This window comes from Populus nigra, chromosome 1 (assembly GCF_951802175.1).
Source record: "Populus nigra chromosome 1, ddPopNigr1.1, whole genome shotgun sequence".
NCBI lineage: Eukaryota > Viridiplantae > Streptophyta > Magnoliopsida > Malpighiales > Salicaceae > Populus > Populus nigra.
Genome location: NC_084852.1, coordinates 17,837,648 through 17,859,258, shown reverse-complemented (window position 1 = coordinate 17,859,258; position 21,611 = coordinate 17,837,648). Strand labels below are relative to the sequence as shown.

Sequence of the window (21,611 nt, the reverse complement as noted above, 5' to 3'; positions counted from 1 at the left end):
GATCTATATTAAATATAATTATAAATTAGTTAATTAACTGTCCTTGACACTATTTTTAGATAGTGTATTATATTGTAATAGTAGTTGTCTTTATTTATTTTATTTTTATAAATTTATTTTTAATATTAGTAAATTAAAACATCAAAAATTATTTAAAAAAATAATTTTAAAAAAATCGCACAAAAACAAACACTTTCTTAATTAAAGATTTGTCTTTGATTTTCGTGCTTCAAGACAACTTGGATTGTGCCTTATGCTGACCGCTGCCTTTTCTATTCTATTTCTCTGTTCGTGCTCCAGCTGAGCAAGGTTAATTTCAAAGTTTTGACTTCTACTTTCGTGCAGTGTTTCTAGCACGGCCGCCGTGACAGCAACGGGTTCTCTGTGGAATCATAGAAGTTTTGAGGATTGCTTCCCCGAGGAAAGAAAATGATCAATTGAAACGTTCCATAGCTAGAGAGAGAGAGAGAGAGAGAGATAGAGAGAGAGAGGAACATGTCTAAGACATTCGGGAGAAAAACCAATAAATTGTAATTTCTCAAATCAATGTTAAGAATAATTAATCCTTGACCTAATCTTTTACCATCTAATACAGGCCATCAAATTACAAAAGAACATACAGATCTTTGAGGATGAACAATTAATTAATATTCATAGGAATCTGGGAATTTGGAGCATAAGATGCCAGCGGAGTTGGTTCATAAACAGGCATGAATTGTCGAAACCTCTCTAGCAAATCAGGATCGTCAATGAACAGCTCAACAACATCACTGCAGACATCATCGAAGCTTCTCTTCTGGCTTGTCGACAGCAGAGTCTCCTTGAAAGCTTCATAGACCTTCTCGCCTCGCATCTTCGCTTCCTTTATTAAATCCTTAGCATCTTCAAGCCCAGATAATACTGCTCCCTCCGCCGTGACCGGCTCAATCTCCATCCCATCATCAAGGCTGACTCGGTGAGGAGGAGGCAAGAAAAAGTTGAGCCCATAGATGAGGTCGTTGTGACCTTCAAGAATTGCCTTCAGTCTTGCTGGGGCGTCGTCAGGTATGCCTCCGGGGCCGTCAGGCTGGACTCTTTGAGCCATGATGTCAATCATGACCTTGTAAAAGCTATGGAATTTCTCAGGCTGGTCATGAAACCTAGCTTTTAGTGCTCTGATGTAGGTTTTGGAAGGGTCAGAACAATCACCAGGACTCAAATCTCCGTTTTGCTTCATCTTTCTCAAAAAACAAAGAAGGGAATGATTTACAGAAGATGTTTGCAATAGTTTTAGAATCTTATGTAAATAGTCTTAGAATCTCCTGGTCCTATATGGATAAGGACTCTTACGCTTGCAAAGTTTACCTTTTCAACAAAGGAGACAGAAACTTCTTTGAAATATACCTTTTTCAAAGCAGACTCGGCTGCTGTTTGACCTCCACTTTTAGCCAAACACGGCATGCTTGCTTTATATTTTAAAAATATTTTTAAAAAATTTAAATTTTATTTTATTTTTTTAATTTTAAATTAATATATATTTTTAATATTTTTAGATTATTTTGTAAAAAATAATTTTTTAAAAATAAAAATATATTATTTTAATGTATTTTTAATAAAAAACAATTTAAAAATAATTATTACTACACTTTTAAACATTATTTTTTTTCATGTAATCATTGTAATTATATCAAATAAAAATTTAAAAATATATATTTTTACATGTGTGTATTTGCAAACTAATAATCAAATGCTTGCAATTATATTCTATATAGTATTTCATTTACAATTTATTTGGGTCATACAAATTCTTACTTTATGAATTACAGTGAGTTCTTCTAATATAATTTATTTAGTTGATTGTTTTTTTCCAGAGACTTGAGAGGATGAAGGAATTGCTTTTGTCACGTTTTTTTTAAAATAAAATTAAAATCACAAATAAATATACCTTTTTTAAAATTATTTTATTTTTAAAAATAAGTTTTTAAATATGATATTTTCTCTGAACAAAATTTACTGTACTGCTTTGAAAAAATAAATAAATTTAAGCAAACAATATTTTAACCATAATATCAAAGAAACACTTGCACTGATGAAACAATGTGAGCTGGATGGATAGATGCTGCTGGGCCTCGGTAAGAGTACTTGATGTTATATATTATCACCAGATTTTACATGGTCAGGCGAAAGCTAAATGGTATTGGGATTTTATTATATTGTTAGATATAGATTATTATAGATTGTAAAAGTGAAATTATATCGGTATCTTGTATAATTAAGAGAATTATGGGGGATGTTTTAGTATTTTTATGTTATATTTTTTGTTTTTTTATTGAAAAGCTACCGGTATTTGTTTTATACACCCTAGCAAATAGGTAATGTCCGCACCATTAAAGAGGTGCGCTTCCCGATTGTCAAATATGGTCATCGGTTATATAAATAGATGCGCACTTGTGTCCTCTTGCATATGATATGGCGTGTGTAGATGTATCATGGTTGAATTGCCACCGGTGATCGATTGTTTGTATTTTTTTTTCTCTCCTAACAACTAAAGTGTACAATTATTATTATTTTTGTTTGCTTGGGTTTGACAATCATATTTGATACTAGACCCATGCAACTTGAGTCTAACATGGTTGCCTGACCCAATTAATATAGGTCAAGCATGTTGTCAGACCCAAGTAAACTTGGGTTACGCATAGTTGTCAGACCCAAATATCTTGGCTCTGGCATGGTTGTTGTTGTTGTTGTTGTTGTTGTTGTTGTTAGTGTGATTATTATTCTTATTATTTTTTTAGTGTTGTTGTTGTTGTTATGATTATTATTGTTGTTATTGTTATTATTAATATGATTATTCTTATTCTTATTATTGTTATTATTACTCGTATTATTGTTGTTGTTGTGACTTTTAGTGTTATTAATATGATTATTATTATTGTTATTATTATTATTCTTCGTAATTTTTCGTGTTAGAATAAATTGGGTTTGGCAGGGTCTGAAATGATTGTCAGACCTAAGATGCTTAATATATTTTTTAATATTTTTTTTTTAAATTGATATTAACTTACTGCGAGTGTGTGAATATATATATATATATAATCCATGTTTGTATGCCGACATGGTAGAACACACAGCTACAGTGCCTTGCCAAGCTGGTTCATGAAGTTCTTAGTTTTATTATATATGTCTTTGTGATTTTAGGTTTATTATAATCTGGTCCATGAAGTTTTAAGTTTTTCATGTTTGTCTTGCAGTTTTAGATTTGTTCATTTTAATCCTTAACTTTATTTACATCACGTTTTGTTCTTTGAGTTTTGAAAAAGAAGAAAGTGATCATAAAAAATTAAAAGGAGAGAGAAATATTATAGCCGGCCATAAAAAATTGAGTCAAAATCTTGTTTGTTTGTTGGAAAGTAGTTTCTTTTAGAAAGTGAATTCCGAGAAAGTGAATTATTTTCTGATGTTTGGTAGTGTAATAGAAAATAAGTTGGAAAATACTTTTCAGTAGTTGGTTATGTCATGGAAAATGAGCTGGAAAATAACTTATTAATGTTTTATTTTTCTCAAGTTTATTAAAATAATGAGTAACAAATCTTACAAATTAAAAAGCTGAATGAAAATGAAATTGAAAAAAAAAATTTCATAAATTATCTCAAATAAAATAAATAATAATCAAAATAATAGAGATCAAATCTAAAAAAAATGAAGAATTAAAATAATAATAATTAACATTTCATAAATTATTTCAAATAAAATAAGTAACAATCAAAAGAATAAGGATCAAATTGATAGATAAAAAATTTCAATAAAAAAATAATAAGGGAAAAGCAAATAACAATTATAAAAATGATAATCAAAATTAATATAAAAATTAAATTTTAAGAGATGAAATTGAAAAATAAATATTCAAAACAAAATATATATAGCAATCAAAAGTTTGAGAACCAAATTTGATATAATTAGCAAATAACATGACATTTTTAATTTTTTCACAACTTGCGGAAAGTATTTTCCGCCCAGATTTTCCAGTAAAACACTTTCCTGGAAATCAAGACAAATTTTTCTTTGACTGGAAAGTGTTTTCCATTGACCAACTTTTCTAATGGCAAACAAATACATGAAAGTTTGGAAAGTGGTTTCCCGAAAACCATTTTCCAGGAAACAAATATGGCACAAATAAAGGTGGTTTTGTCCTCGGACTATCTTAGAAAAAATAAATTGAAGTCCGTAAAGATATTTTTATCTCGTTTGATTTTTTTTTTGTTTTTTTGTGATCAAAGGGTTTTTTTTATTGAAAATAAGGTTTTTGAGTTGTTTAGGATTTTTTTGGGTATTTCTAGGTGAAAAAAAGGTTAAAATTAGGTTTTTCAAATCTAAAAATTTAAACTCCGTTTTTTCAAGCACTAAAGATGACTGGAATTTGGAAACACAGTTGTACTTGTTTTTCTAAAAAAATTAATTTTTTTTATTTTGTTAAAAATTATTTTTTTTTCGTTTTGATGCAATGATCTCAAAAAATATTTTTTAAAAATGAAAAAAAATATTATTTTGATGCATTTTGACATGAAAAATACTTTAAAAAGCAACCGTAACCACACACTCAAACCCAAATAGATGATACTTCACCTAATTTATTAAAAAATAAATAACAGCATCAACTCGGGCTCAAATCCATCCACTTCAAAGAGACCCAGGACAAAAGAGCTCTACAAACCCAAACTCAAAATAAATAATTTCCTTATATTGTCAAAAAGCAACGCGCCTTATTTTTCACTATTTAAATGTTTAGGATATCCTCAAATTAGTATGGGTGTTAATCAAAACTACTTCTATTTATACACCATTTTAAGAGTGCATCTTTATTTTAAAAAAAACAAGAATTTCTTCGAGTTTTGACTAAAATATTAAATGCATCTATTATATTGATATAATGCATTCAAAAGAATTTAAATATGTTTTTCTTACTCAAATTTAAAAGTAAAGAAAGTAACATTTATAGCTAATGTTTTGGACCTAGCTTAATTTGGGTGACCCATTAACTCAAGAATTGTCCTTGCCTAGATTAGCAGAAAATACCTGGATTATTCTTCAAAAAAATCTTTTAAAGTTTTTATAAAAATATGGATTGACTTGGTTAATCACGAAGGTGCTAAGGTTGAATTAAATGGTACTAGATAGTTTACTCACGCTTTGTTATGGGCTGACCCGATTTTTTTTAGTGTAAAAAAATGATGACCTAGCGTTGTAAGTGTATTTTAAAAAAGAAAAAAAAATAAATGGCTCCACATCATACAAAGAGAGCATGGAAAATAATACTAACCGTCAATTCCCAGCAATCCAAACAATAAAAGATAAAACTAGAGAAAAAATTAATAAACAAAAAAAGCTAAAAAAAAAGTCAACAAATTTGGGCAATGAAATCGAAAAAAATTAAGATGATAGATCCAGTAATGAAACAAAAAAAAATTTAAATTTGATAAATGTGTCAAGAATAAAAATCTAAAACAAAATATTAAGGCCCAAAACCTAAAATACCATTAAATATTGAACTCAATGGCCAAATTGAAAATGTCTAAGTCCACAAATCCACAAAAAAAAAAATCAAAATCAAAAATAAAAATCAAGTCAGTGAGTGAGGACCAAATTAAAAAAAATTAAAAAAATCAAAATCAAAATATACCATTTAATGCTCAAAATGCTCGATTCGATGGGTTGACTCGTGAGTTATTGAAGGGACACGAGGTTCAGGCCAGCCTGAGTTTCAAAATAATTGGAACAAAATATGAAAAACACTTGATGCTCATATTTAATTCAAAAGCAAAAATCCTTATAAAAAAACTAAATTGAACAAAACCTAAAAAAATAGTTTTAGGTAACACATGTTTTTTTTTCAAAACAAATGAAAAATCCCATGATAATTGGAAAAAAAAAAGTAAGAAAACATTGGAAGATGAAACAAAAAATATAGCTAAAAAAAGAAGGGGAAAACCAATCAAATCTAAGTGAACCTTTTAAGCCTGAGTTATTCTTTTAAACTTGCAAGCTGTTAAATTTCAAACTTAATCTCAACTAAGAAGCTCAATATAAAACAAATTCAATGTTGAAAGGTGAAAAAATTAATATAATTAAAATTTTTTTGTTAAAAGAGCAAGATCTAACAAAGAGCACAAAAAAACCGAGGCAATACCAGACCAATTTAATATTGAAAAATGAAATAAATTAATTTAATATAATTTAAAAAATTAGTTTAAAAGAGGTAGATCCAACAAAGACAAAAACAAAATTCAAGATAACCCGTGTTACTCTAAAAAAATCAAAAAAGTCCCCTTCGAAAGCAAGAAAAAATATCAGGTGATAAAAAAAAATCTAAGCCAGCCCAGCTTAACTTTAATAACTCGCGACCTAAGATATGAGATAGGGATAACCTCACAAAAAAAAAATTCAAAACAGATCATGAAGCTTAAGGTAGAATAAGTTAATGTCAAATGATCAAAATTAAAAAAAAAAATCAAATTTCAAAAAGAATATATATAAAAAAAACTAAACTTAAACCAGGCTAATAATTGAAATTGGTGAACCGGGTCATGATTATAGAAGACAAACATGAAAAAATAATGAAGCAAATTTCACAATCTTAAAAAAATGAAAAAATAAAAACAATGAGGACTAAATCATGCACAAAAAAAAATAAAAATAAAATAATTAGGGATTAAATTGAAAAAATAAATAAATAAAGAAAATAATAAAAAAATAACAATAAAAAAATAAGGACCAAAATTAGAAACAAAACAAAATGAAAATAAATTCTAAAGGATGAAATAAAAAAATTAATGCAAAAGATAAAAAAAAATAGCAATAAAAAAAATAAGGACTAAATTAGATACAAAAATTCTATGAAATAAAATGCAGAGGGATGAAATTGAAACAAAAAAAATTCAAGAAGCATTGAAATCAAAATAAATAGAAATAAAAAGAACCAATTTTAAAATAAATACAATCCGGATGACACATCTGATTTTTGAAAGACTCAGCTCGAAAATCAATATACATGAGAGAGAAAATAATAAAAGGAGGAAAAACTTTCATCGTCATCAAACTACCGCCAACCAAGCCAAACGTCCCACACCAATAGTAGTGCCGCACCTAACACGTTGGATGACATGACGGTCAATGGAATTTGGCCATCGTAATACGTCCCACGCGCCTCCCATTTGACAGGAGGGATGATAATGCGCTGATTTGTGCATAGCACGCATTAACTTTTTATGTTGATTTATTAATATTTAAATAATTGAAATTACTAAAAAGCCTCTAAGAGCATCCTAATATTACAAAAAAAAAACATATGACAAAGATGAAAATGCCCTCCCTTGTCGGACTTAGATTTTTGAAAGTTAAATGCTAAACATGTTATTTTATTGTAAAAAAAACACAAAGATAAAGAAAACCCCTCTCTACAAGGCCAAAACTTTTGAGTTTTTAAGGGTATTATCATCCTTTAACTCCTTTAACTATGCATATAAAGTTGAAAATACACAAGGATTCTTAGACAAAAAACCTATTTTCTTATCTTTCAAGTGTGATGAGTAATTTTACTGCATATAAAAAAAACAAAAAATTACTAAATTATTTTGATCAATTGACAAGTGACATTTTGATCTCTAAAAGAAACAACTCCACCCCACAACCAATGCAATTGTTCGGTGCATTGAAGGACAAAATGATCAATGCACTGCTTAAATTCCAAAAGAAAAACATATTAATATTACAAAAGAAAAACATGCGGCAAAGATGAAAATGTCCTCCCTTGTCGGACTTAGATTTTTGCAAGTTAAATGCTAAACATGTTATTTTACTGTAAAAAAAACACAAAGATAAAGAAAACTCCTCTCTACAATGCCAAAACTTTTGAGTTTTTAAGGGTATCATTATCCTTTAACTCCTTTAACTATGCAAATAAAGTTGAAAATACACATGGATTCTTAGACAAAAAGCCTATTTTCTTAGCTTTCAAGTGTGATGAAGTAATTTTACTGCATATAAAAAAACAAAAAATTACTAAATTATTTTGATCAATTGACAAGTGACATTTTGATCTCTAAAAGAAACAACTCTACCCCACAACCAATGCAATTGTTCGGTGTGTTAAAGGACAAAATGATCAATGCACTACTTAAATTCACAATATTTCTCCTCACATGCTACAAGAAAAAATCGAGTCCTTTTATTTATTTTTTTGTAATTTGAAATAGGGGTAGCGATTATTTTTCAAATTATTTTTTTCTTGAAAATGCATCAAAATAATATTTTTTAAAAAATTCTTTTTGATATCAATGCATCAAAACAATTTTAAAACACTAAAAAATCTAATTTAAAAAAAATATTTTTTTTTGAAACTCTAGTTGAAAACCCTCTTAAAAGCCTGTCTGATATTGTGGTTGTAGTTGCAGTTGCTTTTTACAATTTTTTTTATTTAAAAATATATTAAAATAATATTTTTTTTAAAAAAAATTTATTTCTGACACAAAAACACTAAAACTATCCAAAAATACAAAAAAAAAACAAAAAAAAACTTTTAAAACATGAAAACAAACCGGTTGTAATACTATAAAATTATGTTTCCACCTCCTAAGTTTAGGCCCCGTTTGTTTGCTGGAAAGTAGTTTTTTTTTAAAAGTGAATTCCGGAAAAATGAATTATTTTTTAATATTTGGTAGTGTAATGAAAAATAAGTTGGAAAACACTCTACAATGTTTGGTTATGTCATGAAAAATGAGTTGAAAAATAACTTATTAATGTTTTATTTTTTTCAAGTTTATTAAAATAATGAGGAACAAATCTTACAAATTAAAAAGTTGAATGGAAATGAAATTGAAAAAAAAAATAATTTCATAAATTATCTCAAATAAAATAAATAGTAATCAAAATAATAGAGATCAAATCTAAAAAATAAAAAAAATTAAAACATGAAGAAATTAAAATAATAATAATTAACATTTCATAAATTATTTCAAATAAAATAAGTAACAATCAAAAGAATGAGGACCAAATTTGATAAATAAAAAATTTCAATTAAAAAAATGATAAGGGAAAAGCAAATAACAATTATAAAAATGAGGACCAAAATTAATATAAAAATTAAATTCTAAGGGATGAAATTGAAAAACAAATATTAAAAAAAAATATATATATATATATAGCAATCAAAAGTTGAAGGATCAAATTTGATATAATCAGCAAATAATATGACTTTTCTAAAATTTTCATAACTTTCAGAAAGTGTTTTCCGCCCAAAATAAAAGGAAAATATTTTCTTAGAAACCAAACCAAATTTTCTTTTGACTGGAAAGTGTTTTCCGTTGACCAACTTTTCTAATGACAAGCAAACACAAGAAAGTTTGTAAAGTGGTTTTCCGGAAACCATTTTTCGAGAAACAAACGCAACCTAAAAGCCTATTTGTTTCCATGGTTGCTTTTGCTTTTGAAGCAAACCCAAGAAACAAACGTTTGATAATGTATAAAACACCATTTACTAATCATAGCCCCCACTGCTATTTGCGTTTGAAACGCAGAGTGACACAAAGCAGCTCTTTACTGCTTTTCTTCTTCTTCGTGGAGAGTGAATCACTCTCCGCTGTTCACACGAAGAGTGGAGTCACTCTCCACTATTCATGTGAACAGTGGAGTCACTCTTCACTGCTCCGGCAGGATCGAGTCCGATCCAAAGCTAAATGCATTGAATCAGATTCGACCCAATAAAATAAAAAATTTTATTTTATTTTTTATTTTAATTGTGTTTTATGCAAAAAAACTAGTGTTTAACATTATTCAATGACACTATATAAATTAGATGAAGATCGTTTGATGACGTAACATTTTCAGAATTTGATCGCAAATCCAATTTTATTCCTGATTATATTTTACCTGATGTTGTTACGCGCTTAAAAAACCAAGGAAACTTTAGCCCTTATCAGATATATTTCATATATGATAAAATAGATAGTTTAGTAGAACAATAAAAAATATTTTATATAAAGTATTATTTATTTCATGATATAATAACAGTAGTTATATTTACAATATTTAAATTAAAAACCATATATATATATATTTAATTATTTTATAACCTCAATTTAAAAAGTATTTTTAACCAAACACATTAAACTATTTTTTATTCAATCTCAATTTCAATAATAATTTTAACCAAACATATATAAATATCAAATCTATCACAATAAAAATATATTTTATAAAACAACTTTTTTCAATTACACACTTGCCTAGCCAACAAGTAAAGTTAAAGTTAAAACAGAAGCTCCACCAGATAAAGAAACCAATTTACACTACACAGCGGTACCATCTCTCTCTCTCTCTCTCTCTCTGATCGATTCACCGATCAATCAAAATCGAAATCAATGGCGGGAGTGTCATTGAAGTGCGGGGACTGTGGGGCCCTATTGAAATCCGTCCAAGAGGCACAAGATCACGCCGAGCTGACTTCTCATTCCAATTTCTCTGAATCCACTGAAGCCGTCCTCAATCTCGTCTGCACTACTTGCGGCAAACCCTGCCGATCCAAAACAGTAATGAAACCCTCTATTTATTATTCACTTTGTCTTTCCGAACCTTAGTTTTGTGAATTGTGGATTTTGATGCATTTGGAATGTGTTTTTTTATCTGTTGCTTCCAATTTTCGTTTTGCTTGAATTTTATGGTTCCAATTCTGATTATTTTTTTGCCCTCTAGTTTGTTTTATCTGATTTGAATATTAAAGATTAAAAAGATTGAAAATTTATAGTTATAATGAGTAGTTTAAGGCCTAATTTTTTTTTTATTATTTTGGGTTTTATTTGTTTGCAAATCTTTAAATTTGGCTTGTAATTTGGAAATTTATTGTTATAATGAGCAGTTTGAGACCTAGTTTTTTTATTATACTGGGGAAAAAAAAACTATCGTTTTGAATATTTGTGGTGATTGTTTGGGTTTTGGTTTTATTTTGTGATGAAGGAAAGTGATTTGCATACGAAGAGAACTGGCCATACTGAGTTTGCGGATAAGACTGCTGAGGTGACAAAACCGATAAGCTTAGAGGTTCCGAAGGCAGCAGCAATGGATATCGATGAGCCTGCTGCTGCTGATGCAAGCACTACTAGCCAGCCTGAAGGTACGATTTGCTGACCGTGATGAACTTTATGAATAGTGTGCTTGATTGATTCTCATGTGTTTGTGTGGTAATTAGTAGGTAGAGTTGCTGGACGATTCAATGATTGTTTTGTGGTTTTGTTGTCTGTGGAGTGTTTTTGCTGTTATTTTATGAGTTTTAAGTGCAACAACATGTGCCTTCAAAATCACCTTGCCTGACATGGTTCTTGTTGTAACACTCCATTGCTGTTAAGGTAGCCATTTGTTAAATCTCTGTTTGCTCTCTCTTGTTATTTATGCTTCCTTTCACATTTCTTTGTAGAATAGCTATTTATAGATTTTAGTTTTGCTGTTCTATTTTATTTATTTGGCTCTCTATTTCTTGCACATGTTTTAAGGTTCCACGCACCCCCTTGAATTCTTTTTCATCCTGTTATTTAGGAAAATAGGAAAAAAAAATGGTGGTCCTTTTCTTTGGTTTTTTTTACCCATTTTCGTTTTGCTGGTAGCTTAAGAAATGACCTTAGGTTTTATAGTGGAGGATCATGAATGAGCTATCTTGTTCTTATTGGTAGTGGAAAATTGGTATCAACCCTTGTCAAAATCTTGTTATTCTTGTTCTTTGTTTACTGGAGATTGATCATTGTAAGACATTCCCTTCTTTTGTAATTATGGTTGCTTAATACACACGCTATTTGTTCTCTAGAAATGGTTGCTCCAGAGGTTGACAAAAAAATTCTTGATGAACTGGAAGCAATGGGTTTCCCAACAGCGAGGGCAACGAGGGCACTTCATTATTCTGGTGATGTTATTAATTGTCATTTTTTACCTTTGCTTATCAGATATTAGAATCAGTGTCATAGGGCATCTGCGAGGCTGGATTTTGTTAGCATGTTATATTTTGGCCTCTGATAGTGTACTTACTGTGTCATTATCTTGATTATAGGCAAATGATAAAGCATATGCAGTTTTCTGAGTGTTGGCTTTTCTTTTCTTTCAGGTAATGCCAGTCTTGAGGCTGCTGTAAATTGGGTAGTTGAGCATGAGAATGACCCAGACATAGATGAAATGCCCATGGTTTGACATTCTTTTTCACTAGCATAACTGCATCTTTCCATTCATGCATTGTCTATTTATTAATCTGAAAATAAGTTTCTTTATTGCTTTTGTTGACTAAATTGTTTGTTCTTCTGATTTATTGACCTGCTTGTCTGCTCAGGTATCTATCAACTCCAAAGTTGAGGCTCCTAAACCTTCTTTGACACCAGAAGAAATGAAGCAAAAAGCACAAGAACTAAGGTATGCATTAAAATGCATATCTAAGCTTCACTGTCTTCATTTTGTGATTGCTACTTGGCCAGTGGTTCTAGATAACGAGTATACTGTTTTTTGTTTTTACCGGCTGCAGCAGGCTACTGAGCTGTGGTTCAGTTGAAAAATGAGTTGGGTTCAGGATAGGTTATGAGTTTAAACTTTTCTAGTTAATTTACCCAGGCCTTACAATGCAATATTTTTTCTTATTCAGCCTTTGGTTTTATTGGATGATCTGCTCAATTTCGGTAAAACATGGCTTTTAGAAGTAGTTTCTAAGAGGGGTGGCAAAGCTCCTAGAATTTTCAGGTGCTAAGGAAATCTTGTAGTCTGGAAACTAATTTGGTCCATTTGGGGTCTCTCAGATCTATATCTTCTAAGAGGATTATGGGTTACTAACTTGCTGTCTGCCTAACTGGATCAATTTTGATTTTGATAAATCAAGACCTTGATTGTTTAAAGGATATTTATTGCTTGGACAATGCCATGGATGCGATGGTCCATGCTATTTGCTTCAATTTCATGGGATTGTGTGCATTTATGTTGCCTTTATCGGGATATTTGCTTTCATGGAATTAGTTTTTTAATCTTATCTTTTATGCTCTGAACATCTTGAAGGAAAGCCGCATAATGTGATTGCTGAAGGTATCTTCAAATGCTTTCCTTTCAAGGACTAAAATTAAGTTGAATTTCTTGGGTGGCTTTTAGGTTTGTTGTGCGCGCGCTTGTGTATCATATGTTTATCTCATGTTTATCTTTCTTGTAAATAATTTTAAGGGAACGTGCACGCAAGAAGAAAGAGGAGGAAGAGAAGAAAACAGAAAGAGAAAAGGAAAAGGTGCTTCTTGATTTTCTTTATGACTTTCTCTTATATCAACTTGCAATCTCAAAATTATGCATTTTTGTTATCTTTTCGTTTGTTTTTAAAGCATGTCCTCATTTGTCTCCACTGGCGGTGATGAGATCAATCATCATTTGAGTGCATGCTCTATTAGGAATTGTTACCTAGGGCATCAGTGTTGTGCAGTTTCCTTAAACTTCATGCTGTGTAATTTTCAGTCAACTTTCACTTTCTAAATGTGGAATCTTTGACACATCATTCTGATATATGCAAATATGAAGATATGTTATGTAGTCCCAAGTATTAGCTTGGTATCTAAACTCTTGCCTTGATTGATCTATCTGCTATATTTTTGCAATGTGTTTTTGGAAACCAATTTTACAGGAGAGGATTCGAATTGGCAAGGAACTCCTTGAAGCAAAGCGAATTGAAGAACAAAATGAAAGAAAGCGGTTTGTCTTTGTCTGCCTTTACTCTTCTGTTGTATTTCACCGTACTCGTACCTTGTGTTCGATATGGTCTTATGTATCCCTTTTTGGAATGGTTTTGTAGATTCACTTTATTGTAAATGAGTTTCTCGTTTTTGTACATGGTTGCAAACTTGCACTATTTTGGTGCTCTTCAGTATTTTTTTTTATTTGTGTACCAAAAAAGTGCCCTTTCCTGTTGCTACAATTGAATGAAAAACAAATTCCTTCTCAGATTGATGGCCTTGCGGAAGGCAGAGAAAGAGGAAGAGAAGAGGGCTAGGGAAAAAATTCGTCAGAAAGTGGAAGAAGACAAGGTTACTACTGTTCTATTCCATTTTTCTTTCTCCCCAAAATTGCATTGGTAGTTAAACTATTTGTGAGAGTTTGATCTTGTTCTTTCTTTGATTTGTATATGTTTCTAATATATCAACTTGAAACATTTTTAAAAGGAAAAGAGCACATCTCAAAGTTTTATGAAAAGGAAAAGGCAAGACATTGCTAGATCTCATTTGGTTGATGGTATAGAGTTGGTATTTAAAAAAAAAAAATTGCCCTTTCCAGTGTACTGTGTGTCCATTTGTTATTTAAGTTTGTATTTGGAATAATTTGATTTGTTGTTAGTATATTTCTAACTGGAGTTGGGTGCCTCACAGGCAGAAAGAAGAAGGAAGTTAGGATTGCCACCAGAAGATCCTGCAACTGTAAAACCTTCTGCACCTGTGGTGGAGGAGAAAAAGGTACGAGGAATAAAAATGGGCTTGATGTAGTCATTCAGAATATGTTCTTAATGTATTTTACAAATGTTTTTGCAGAGCATGCTGCCTGTTAGGCCTGCCACTAAGCAAGAACAATTGAGAGAATGCTTGCGATCTCTTAAGCAGAGTCACAAGGTAAACACAACTCTACTTCAGATCTTCATTATCACAGTCCAGAAACATGAAGTACAATTGGTTAATTATTCTGTTTTGTTTTGTTTTAGTAGCCTATTATGTATACGTGCTGTGTGGTTTGCGTTATCTTTCAATTCAACTTTATTTATCCTTCCTCCCTTTTCTGTTAATCTTATATGTTATAATGATTTGACCCTGTAAAGTTGAGTTAATTAAATAAAAAAATAAAATATGATAAGAAGGAATGAGAGAGGAAAGAGGATAATAGGAGAAACAAACCCCTAAAGGACTAGAGAGAGGAAAGAGGATAATGAAGAGTAAAGTACATTTTCTACCAAATCTAAGAATTTTCACTGACCAAAGAACGATCAATGCTATGCAAAAAATCCAAGGTAAGTTATGCTTAAAGCTAAAAATTATGTACAAAGATAGAAAACAGTGTAACTTAAGAGATGATAGCGGGGAACTTGCTGATCTTTAAATGCATATTGCGAAATTTAATTAAGAATTGAAAAGCGACAGAAAGATCACTGAAGTCTTGCCATTCCACATGGTGAAAAAACAGGCCTTTGTAGCCCCAGCGCTTTAACTTCGTATAGAAAAACAAATAAATAGATTGATGCTAGTGAATCCTAAACTGTGGATCGTATACGGACTCCTTGGCCAAAAAACTTGCACCCATCTTGTTCATACTCATGGAAACGAAAATCTATTATCACATCTTACTGATATTGATTGCAAGATATTCCTACATGAAAACATGATGCTTCCAAATATAACCATTCATGCATTCTTTGATTCTTCAAATTCTACATCTCCTTCAGAATTTCTCTCACTGTTCCTCATTAGCGTCTTTTAAATTTGTGTAGCACTGTCAAAGCTGTATAGCACCTTAAACTAGATTTTGTAGCCTCACTTCATTTGCTTTTTTGAGGCTAGGATGATGATGCTAAAGTGAAGAGAGCGTTTCAGACTCTCCTAACTTACATAGGGAATGTTGCCAAAAACCCCAGTGAAGAAAAGTTCAGAAAAATAAGACTCAATAATCAAACCTTCCAGGTATGCAAATTCTCATGCTAAATTATATTGAAATATGCCTATCATTTTAATGCTCGCTCCAATTGTAATTACTGCTCACCACCGGATTGATTATTGTTAGCACCTATTCTCACAATTATGTTGCATTATTGTATCATTTGATATGATCAATCAACTTCTGCATCCAATTTGGCCTTCACATGGAGCATGAACTCTTAGGCCCCTTGCTAATTGCTTTCTTGCTCCTTTATTTGCTGTCACTCTACATTTCCATGAAACAGGATAGAGTCGGTTCACTCCAAGGAGGCATTGGATTTCTTGAGCTGTGTGGGTTTGAGAAAATTGAAGGCGATGAATTCCTTTTTCTTGCCAGGGATAAGGTGGACATGGCAGTGCTGAACTCAGCTGGGTCTGAGCTGACCTCTGCAATAAATAATCCATTCTTTGGAGTCCTTTAAATTGGAATGAGTTAATGATTTTTGTTGTTATAAATAACTAATTGTTCCATACTTTTACTGTTACTTTTCCTTTTATTTTCTGAAAAAAGAAATTATGCTGTTGTGGATTAAGCTCTTTGTTGTGCCATACCATTTATTAGCTTTTTAAGAACCGGGACATCAATTAGTTCGGGTTGACCTTCTCCTAAATCAACTGGAGCTGGATGTCCTTCAAACCTGTTTCTTTGATTCACAATATGTTTATTTCCATGTTTTCAACAAGAATATTCTTCGGAACAGCGATTTGTTTCGGTTCTTCGATTGATGTCTATCCCTAAAGTGGGGAAAGGAGCCAGTTTCCTGTCGAAAAAGTGACCGTTAACCAGTCATGGCATCCAAGCTCCATGCTGTGACTCTTGCTGCTGCACTCATGAATGAACCAGGGCCGACCATCCGAGGCTGCAAGGAAGGGTGAAAGTAAAAAATATTAGTAGTTTAGGAAGTTAATTCTAATAAAAGTGATGAAGTCGGGCTTTTATTTTGAGTAGTCAAGAATGAATTTATTACAATTATAAAGAGGATTTAGCCTGCATTAGTGAAACAAGTTTAGATTTAAAAAAAAGTTGACAAATTATTTAGATGGTTTAGTGGATATGTTTATGAATTAGTAGAACAAGTTTAGGTTCAAGAAAGATCTTTAAATTTTAAAAATTTCATTATGAGGTTTTGGTTTTGATATTTTTTGTGATATTTTTTGTTATTTTTGGATTTTATTTTTGAATTTTATGCTTTTTTTATTTTATAATTTTGAATTTTTATTTTTATTTTCTAGTTGAGATAATGTTTTTGATTTATTTAAGGCTTGATAGATTTTCTAAAGAGATAAATTTAAATATTATTATTTTAAAAAGAATAAACCTAAATTTGAGGTTTATATTTGTTTTTTTTTTTTGTTTGCAGTCTGTCTTTAGCTTCTAAATGCATTAGGAAGCCTAGGAACCTGAGTGCAATCCCTAAGCTTTGCACAGGGAATTTGGCAGTAAGGATGCTGGTGGAAAAACAGAATTGGGGGCCGCAGAGAAGGCATTCGTGGTATACTTTTCCTTCTTTCTAAACTATCCCCGAAACGTCTGTGCTGGTTTTTCCCGAAAGACAGGAGGATTTTTATCCTGAAAAGAAAGAATCACTTCGATTTCTCGAAGTTTATTTCAAAACGCACTTTATATCCACTATAAAAATCGGATCTTATTGTATCTGTATTGGAGTTGATACTTAAGGAATTTGTATGAACATGATAAAATAAAAAATAAAAAAAATTGCCATTTGCCATCAATCTCGTTTATAACAAGATTCAAATTAGTTTAAATTTATATCCACAATAAATTTACCAAGATTGAAAGATATAGTTTTGAATGAATCAAATGCCATCCATCCTGCGTTTTGGGGCTGTCATAATGTGACAGTTTCGACTTCCATCGGTCGACTTTTGTTGGATCTGTCTATTCCGTTTAGGGAATGGGCTTATGCCGACCTTTTTGAATATCGGTAAGCTATCCTTAGTCAAGCTCTGGAAGTACTTTCACTCATACATACGAGGTGCAAAATCAATGGCAGCTGCCTCTGCTTCAGCTACAATGGGTTCCGCCTCTTTGCTTTCTAGTGCAGGAATCAGTAATCTCGTGCTGGGACTCTAGCTAAAAGCTAATCCGTTCTCTTGCCCTCATCCAGTTACGAGTTGCTAAGCTACTGAGGAATCTAGCCCTGAGCGATCCCGACTCTCGTTACTAAAATCTAGTTCGTGTTTAAGGTTGAAAAATTATTTTTTAATCACTTAAATATTTTAATTTTATTTATAGTATATCCAATATTTATCTATTTATTACCTATTATTAAGACAATATATAATCATTATCAAAACATAACATTTTCTAATATAAAATACTTAGTGATCTAAAGTATAATAATCATTTTATACAGTTTTTATGTGAATCTTTTTATTTACATGTATGATTTCTCCATATGAAATCCTTATATAAGTTATTTTAGTGTATTTATTATTTAACAATCAACTATATATTAGTTTCAGGTATTCCTCATACCCCAACTTATAAAAACAACTAATTCATTTCATTAAAAAAAGAATATAGAATATATTAGTTTTAACCACTTTAATTAATATATTGTATTAATATAGCATTAATTAACATAAGTAGAAAATCATTCTCCTCTTAAATCCCAAGCACCAACATCGAACTTAAAAGTAGAAAATCAAAAGTCTCTCCTTTTATTTTATTAGAAATAAGATCAAAAGAAAGGAGACTGAAATGAAAAAGACACCAAACATGGATGTCGTATCAGAAATTGCATGAAAAATACACTTAGATTCTGGATATTTAAAAATCACGCAATTTATATGATTTAAGTTCCTTTAAATTTTAAAAAATCACTTTTAGTACACAAGTTCATTTATGTTATTTTTCAGTTCTTGGTTAAAGAAAGAAGAGAGAGGAGTTGTTTAATACCAATGATGAAAGAGAGTCACCATTCACTATATTTTTGGCCACCAAAATAGGTTTTCTTGGTGCCCACTGGTTCCATGAGATGAGAGGAGCTTCATGATGGTTGTTTGGAACCTTAACTATGCATGGAAAACCAGATCTAAGTCGAGAAAGCCAAAACTAACTTGGTTTGATTTTAGTTTTTGGGCCATTTTTTTGGGTATTTGGAGTTGATGAAATGATTTTTTTGAAGTTATAAGGGTGTTGGTAAGGTGTTTTTGGATTAAAATAACTTTAAAATCAGGTTTTTTGGGGGTCACTGCCCTGATTTTCCAGCCACTGCTGTGGTGGTTGGAATTTAGGCTTACAGATGACATGTCGTCTGCCTTGATGAGAAACATGTCGCCTACTTTTTTTTTTCAAAAAATAGGGGCAAAGTCGTCTACCCCTTTAAAAATTAAAAAAAAAGAGCTTGAAGATCTATCAAAACTCTTAGGCTCTTCATTGCAGTGGCCCAAACGTGCTAGGCCATCAACCCATGAGTCCGAGCTTTTTTTAGTTCTTTTTAAGGTCAAGTATAAATTTAAAGGGAAACTGTTATTGAACCCGGTTGAGTTCATGCTACGAGTCACATGTTTAACGAGTTATGCCACAACACTTGGACTATTTTTTTATAATTTTTTTAACTGATATCTTTTTTTTATATATTTTTTAAAATAATTTTTTGATTAATATCCTTCATCTGTGATTTTTTTCTTATATAATGTTTTTTCGATAAAGATTTTTTTTTAATGGTGTTGGTGCATATTGAATTTTTTAAAGATTATTCTGGATCATCAATAATTTTTTTTTTATTTTTTGTATACAAAAACTTTATTTTTGAAAATAAAAAACATTTATTTTAAGATAATATTTCTAATATGTGCAACCTTAGATGATATTGTATTCACTTTTATTTAATCAATTTAATATATGTGTCTATTTTTAACATCAAATCAATTTAAACAAATTCAGTAAACACAATCGAGTAAATGTTCCATCTTGCAAGATTAAATATCTTGATCTATACATGTCTCTCAATTTGTTCAGTTTTATTCTTAGTTATTGGTAATAACCTTTTTTTTTGTTTATTAACACATATAGTTCTCGATTTATTTGATTACATGTATGTATAAGCTTTTTAATTTATATTTTTTTTATGTACAAAATTACATCGAGAAAGCTTGCCTGTACAAGGTTTTTTTTTATTAAAGTAAATAATATATCACCCATGATTAGGGGTGATCATTTTCGGTTCGATTCAGTTTTTATCAAAAAAAGTAACCAAACCAAAATTTATTTTTTTTGAAAAAAACCCGAAATCGAACCGAAACCGGGTCAAACTGACCAGTTTCGGTTCGGTTAGGTTTTTTAGGGCAAAAACCGGTTCAAACTGGTTTGGCTCGGTTTTTTCCGGTTTTGGCTCGATTTTTTTGGTTTCGGTTCGATTCGGTTTTTTTTGGTTTTTTTGCTTATAAAACCGAAACCGAACCAAACCGGCCGGTTTTTTCAAAATTTTAATTGGTTTAATCGATTTTTTTTTCGGTTCGGTTTTTTCGGTTATTTTTTTCTTCTAATTTTCTCGGTTTAATTGGTTTTTTAGTTTTTTTACTTACCCCTACCCATGATGGAGCGCAAATCAAATAGCTAGTGATATACTATGACATGTAAGGTGACTCGTTATAGATTAGCACAATGAATGGTGATTTTTACAATTCTCAGCACAAAATAATTGCCTAGCTTATGGGGTTAAATCATCTTTTTCCTGGGAATCTAAAATCTAAAGGCTATTTGTAAATTAATTAGGACATTTCATCAAATTCATTTTTTTTCATAGTAAATATACATCGGTGCCCTTAAAAGTGAAAAAGTTAGCCTTTTGTTCAAGGGCCTTTTTTTGTCTTTTCCATTTATCTGCATAGGAAAATGATACGAATACCCTTGAGAGCTAAAAATTATTGACCTTGACGAGAGGGATTTTTTAGTTTTTCCATGGTTTCCGTACAGTGAGATGACAAATATAGCCTTAGAATAAAAAAAATATAAGGATGGCTTGGGCGAACATTTTTTTCTTTACAATATGTTTTTTTAGAAATATTCAGATGTTGTCAGAGACTGTTTAGTAATCTAAATTATCAAAATATTAATAAATTAATAAAAAAAAACTGACACATGCGTTGCAAATATCAACACGTGATCGTCTCCCATGCTATTCTGGAGGCGAGTGGGGGAGTCCTCTAATGGCAAAAAACTATTGACCGCCATGTCGCCTGGCACGTGCTGTGGTGGTGGATGTAATCATACTTGCAGAGGTTTAGACAATTGAGTTTTTTCTCCACCCTATCTTTTCTTTTACTTGGGCCTTAGTATTCACACATAGCCTTTAAAAATTTAGTTATATTTTTCAGTTTGTATTTTTTGATTTTAATGTGTTTTGATTTTTTTTAATGCTATCTCTCAACATTTTATTTTATTTTTATATCAAATATTATTTTTATTTTTTTATTGTTATTTTTTTTATCATTTACTTGATTTTTTTTTCAATTTTGTACTTTAATATTTTATTTTGTTTATGATTTTGGTCCTCGTTTTTTTATTACTCGTTTTTAATCATTTTATTTATTTATTTTATTTTTCAATTTAATCCTTAATTATTTTATTTTAATTATTTTTTATATAAGATTTAGTCCTCATTATTTTGTTTTTTTTTTGTGATTGAGAATTTTGCTTCGTAATTTTTTTGTATCTGTCTTTTGCTAATGACATGATCCACAAGTTTTGAAGATTATCCTATTTAAGTTTGATATTTTTGTTAAATTTTTTTTAAAATTGACTTTTTTAATCACTTTCATAGTTCGACTTTAAGTTACTTACTTAACTTTAAGTTTTGTGATATGTTCTGTATTTTTTATGGAGTTATTCCTATCTCATATTTAAGGTTAAGAGTTAGTCGAGTTAACTAGATATTT

The 21,611-nt window shown here is 30.4% G+C and overlaps 2 protein-coding genes across 2 annotated transcripts; one reads left to right on the top strand and one right to left on the bottom strand.

Annotated features, from left to right (window-relative positions):
• Positions 1 to 507: 507 nt before the first annotated feature.
• LOC133680883 (paired amphipathic helix protein Sin3-like 1) lies at positions 508 to 1,358 on the bottom strand. The gene has a single exon (XM_062103908.1). The coding sequence runs from the start codon at positions 1,214 to 1,216 to the stop codon at positions 641 to 643; it is 576 nt and encodes a 191-aa protein (XP_061959892.1). The 5' UTR covers positions 1,217 to 1,358; the 3' UTR covers positions 508 to 640.
• An 8,922-nt stretch (positions 1,359 to 10,280) lies between these two features.
• Positions 10,281 to 16,237, top strand: LOC133677879 (uncharacterized). Its single transcript, XM_062100015.1, has 12 exons — positions 10,281 to 10,559; positions 10,984 to 11,140; positions 11,825 to 11,920; positions 12,119 to 12,195; positions 12,338 to 12,417; positions 13,207 to 13,267; positions 13,655 to 13,722; positions 13,973 to 14,054; positions 14,394 to 14,477; positions 14,553 to 14,630; positions 15,570 to 15,689; positions 15,950 to 16,237. The coding sequence occupies exons 1-12, from the start codon at positions 10,392 to 10,394 to the stop codon at positions 16,124 to 16,126; spliced, it is 1,248 nt and encodes a 415-aa protein (XP_061955999.1). The 5' UTR covers positions 10,281 to 10,391; the 3' UTR covers positions 16,127 to 16,237.
• Positions 16,238 to 21,611: the final 5,374 nt, after the last annotated feature.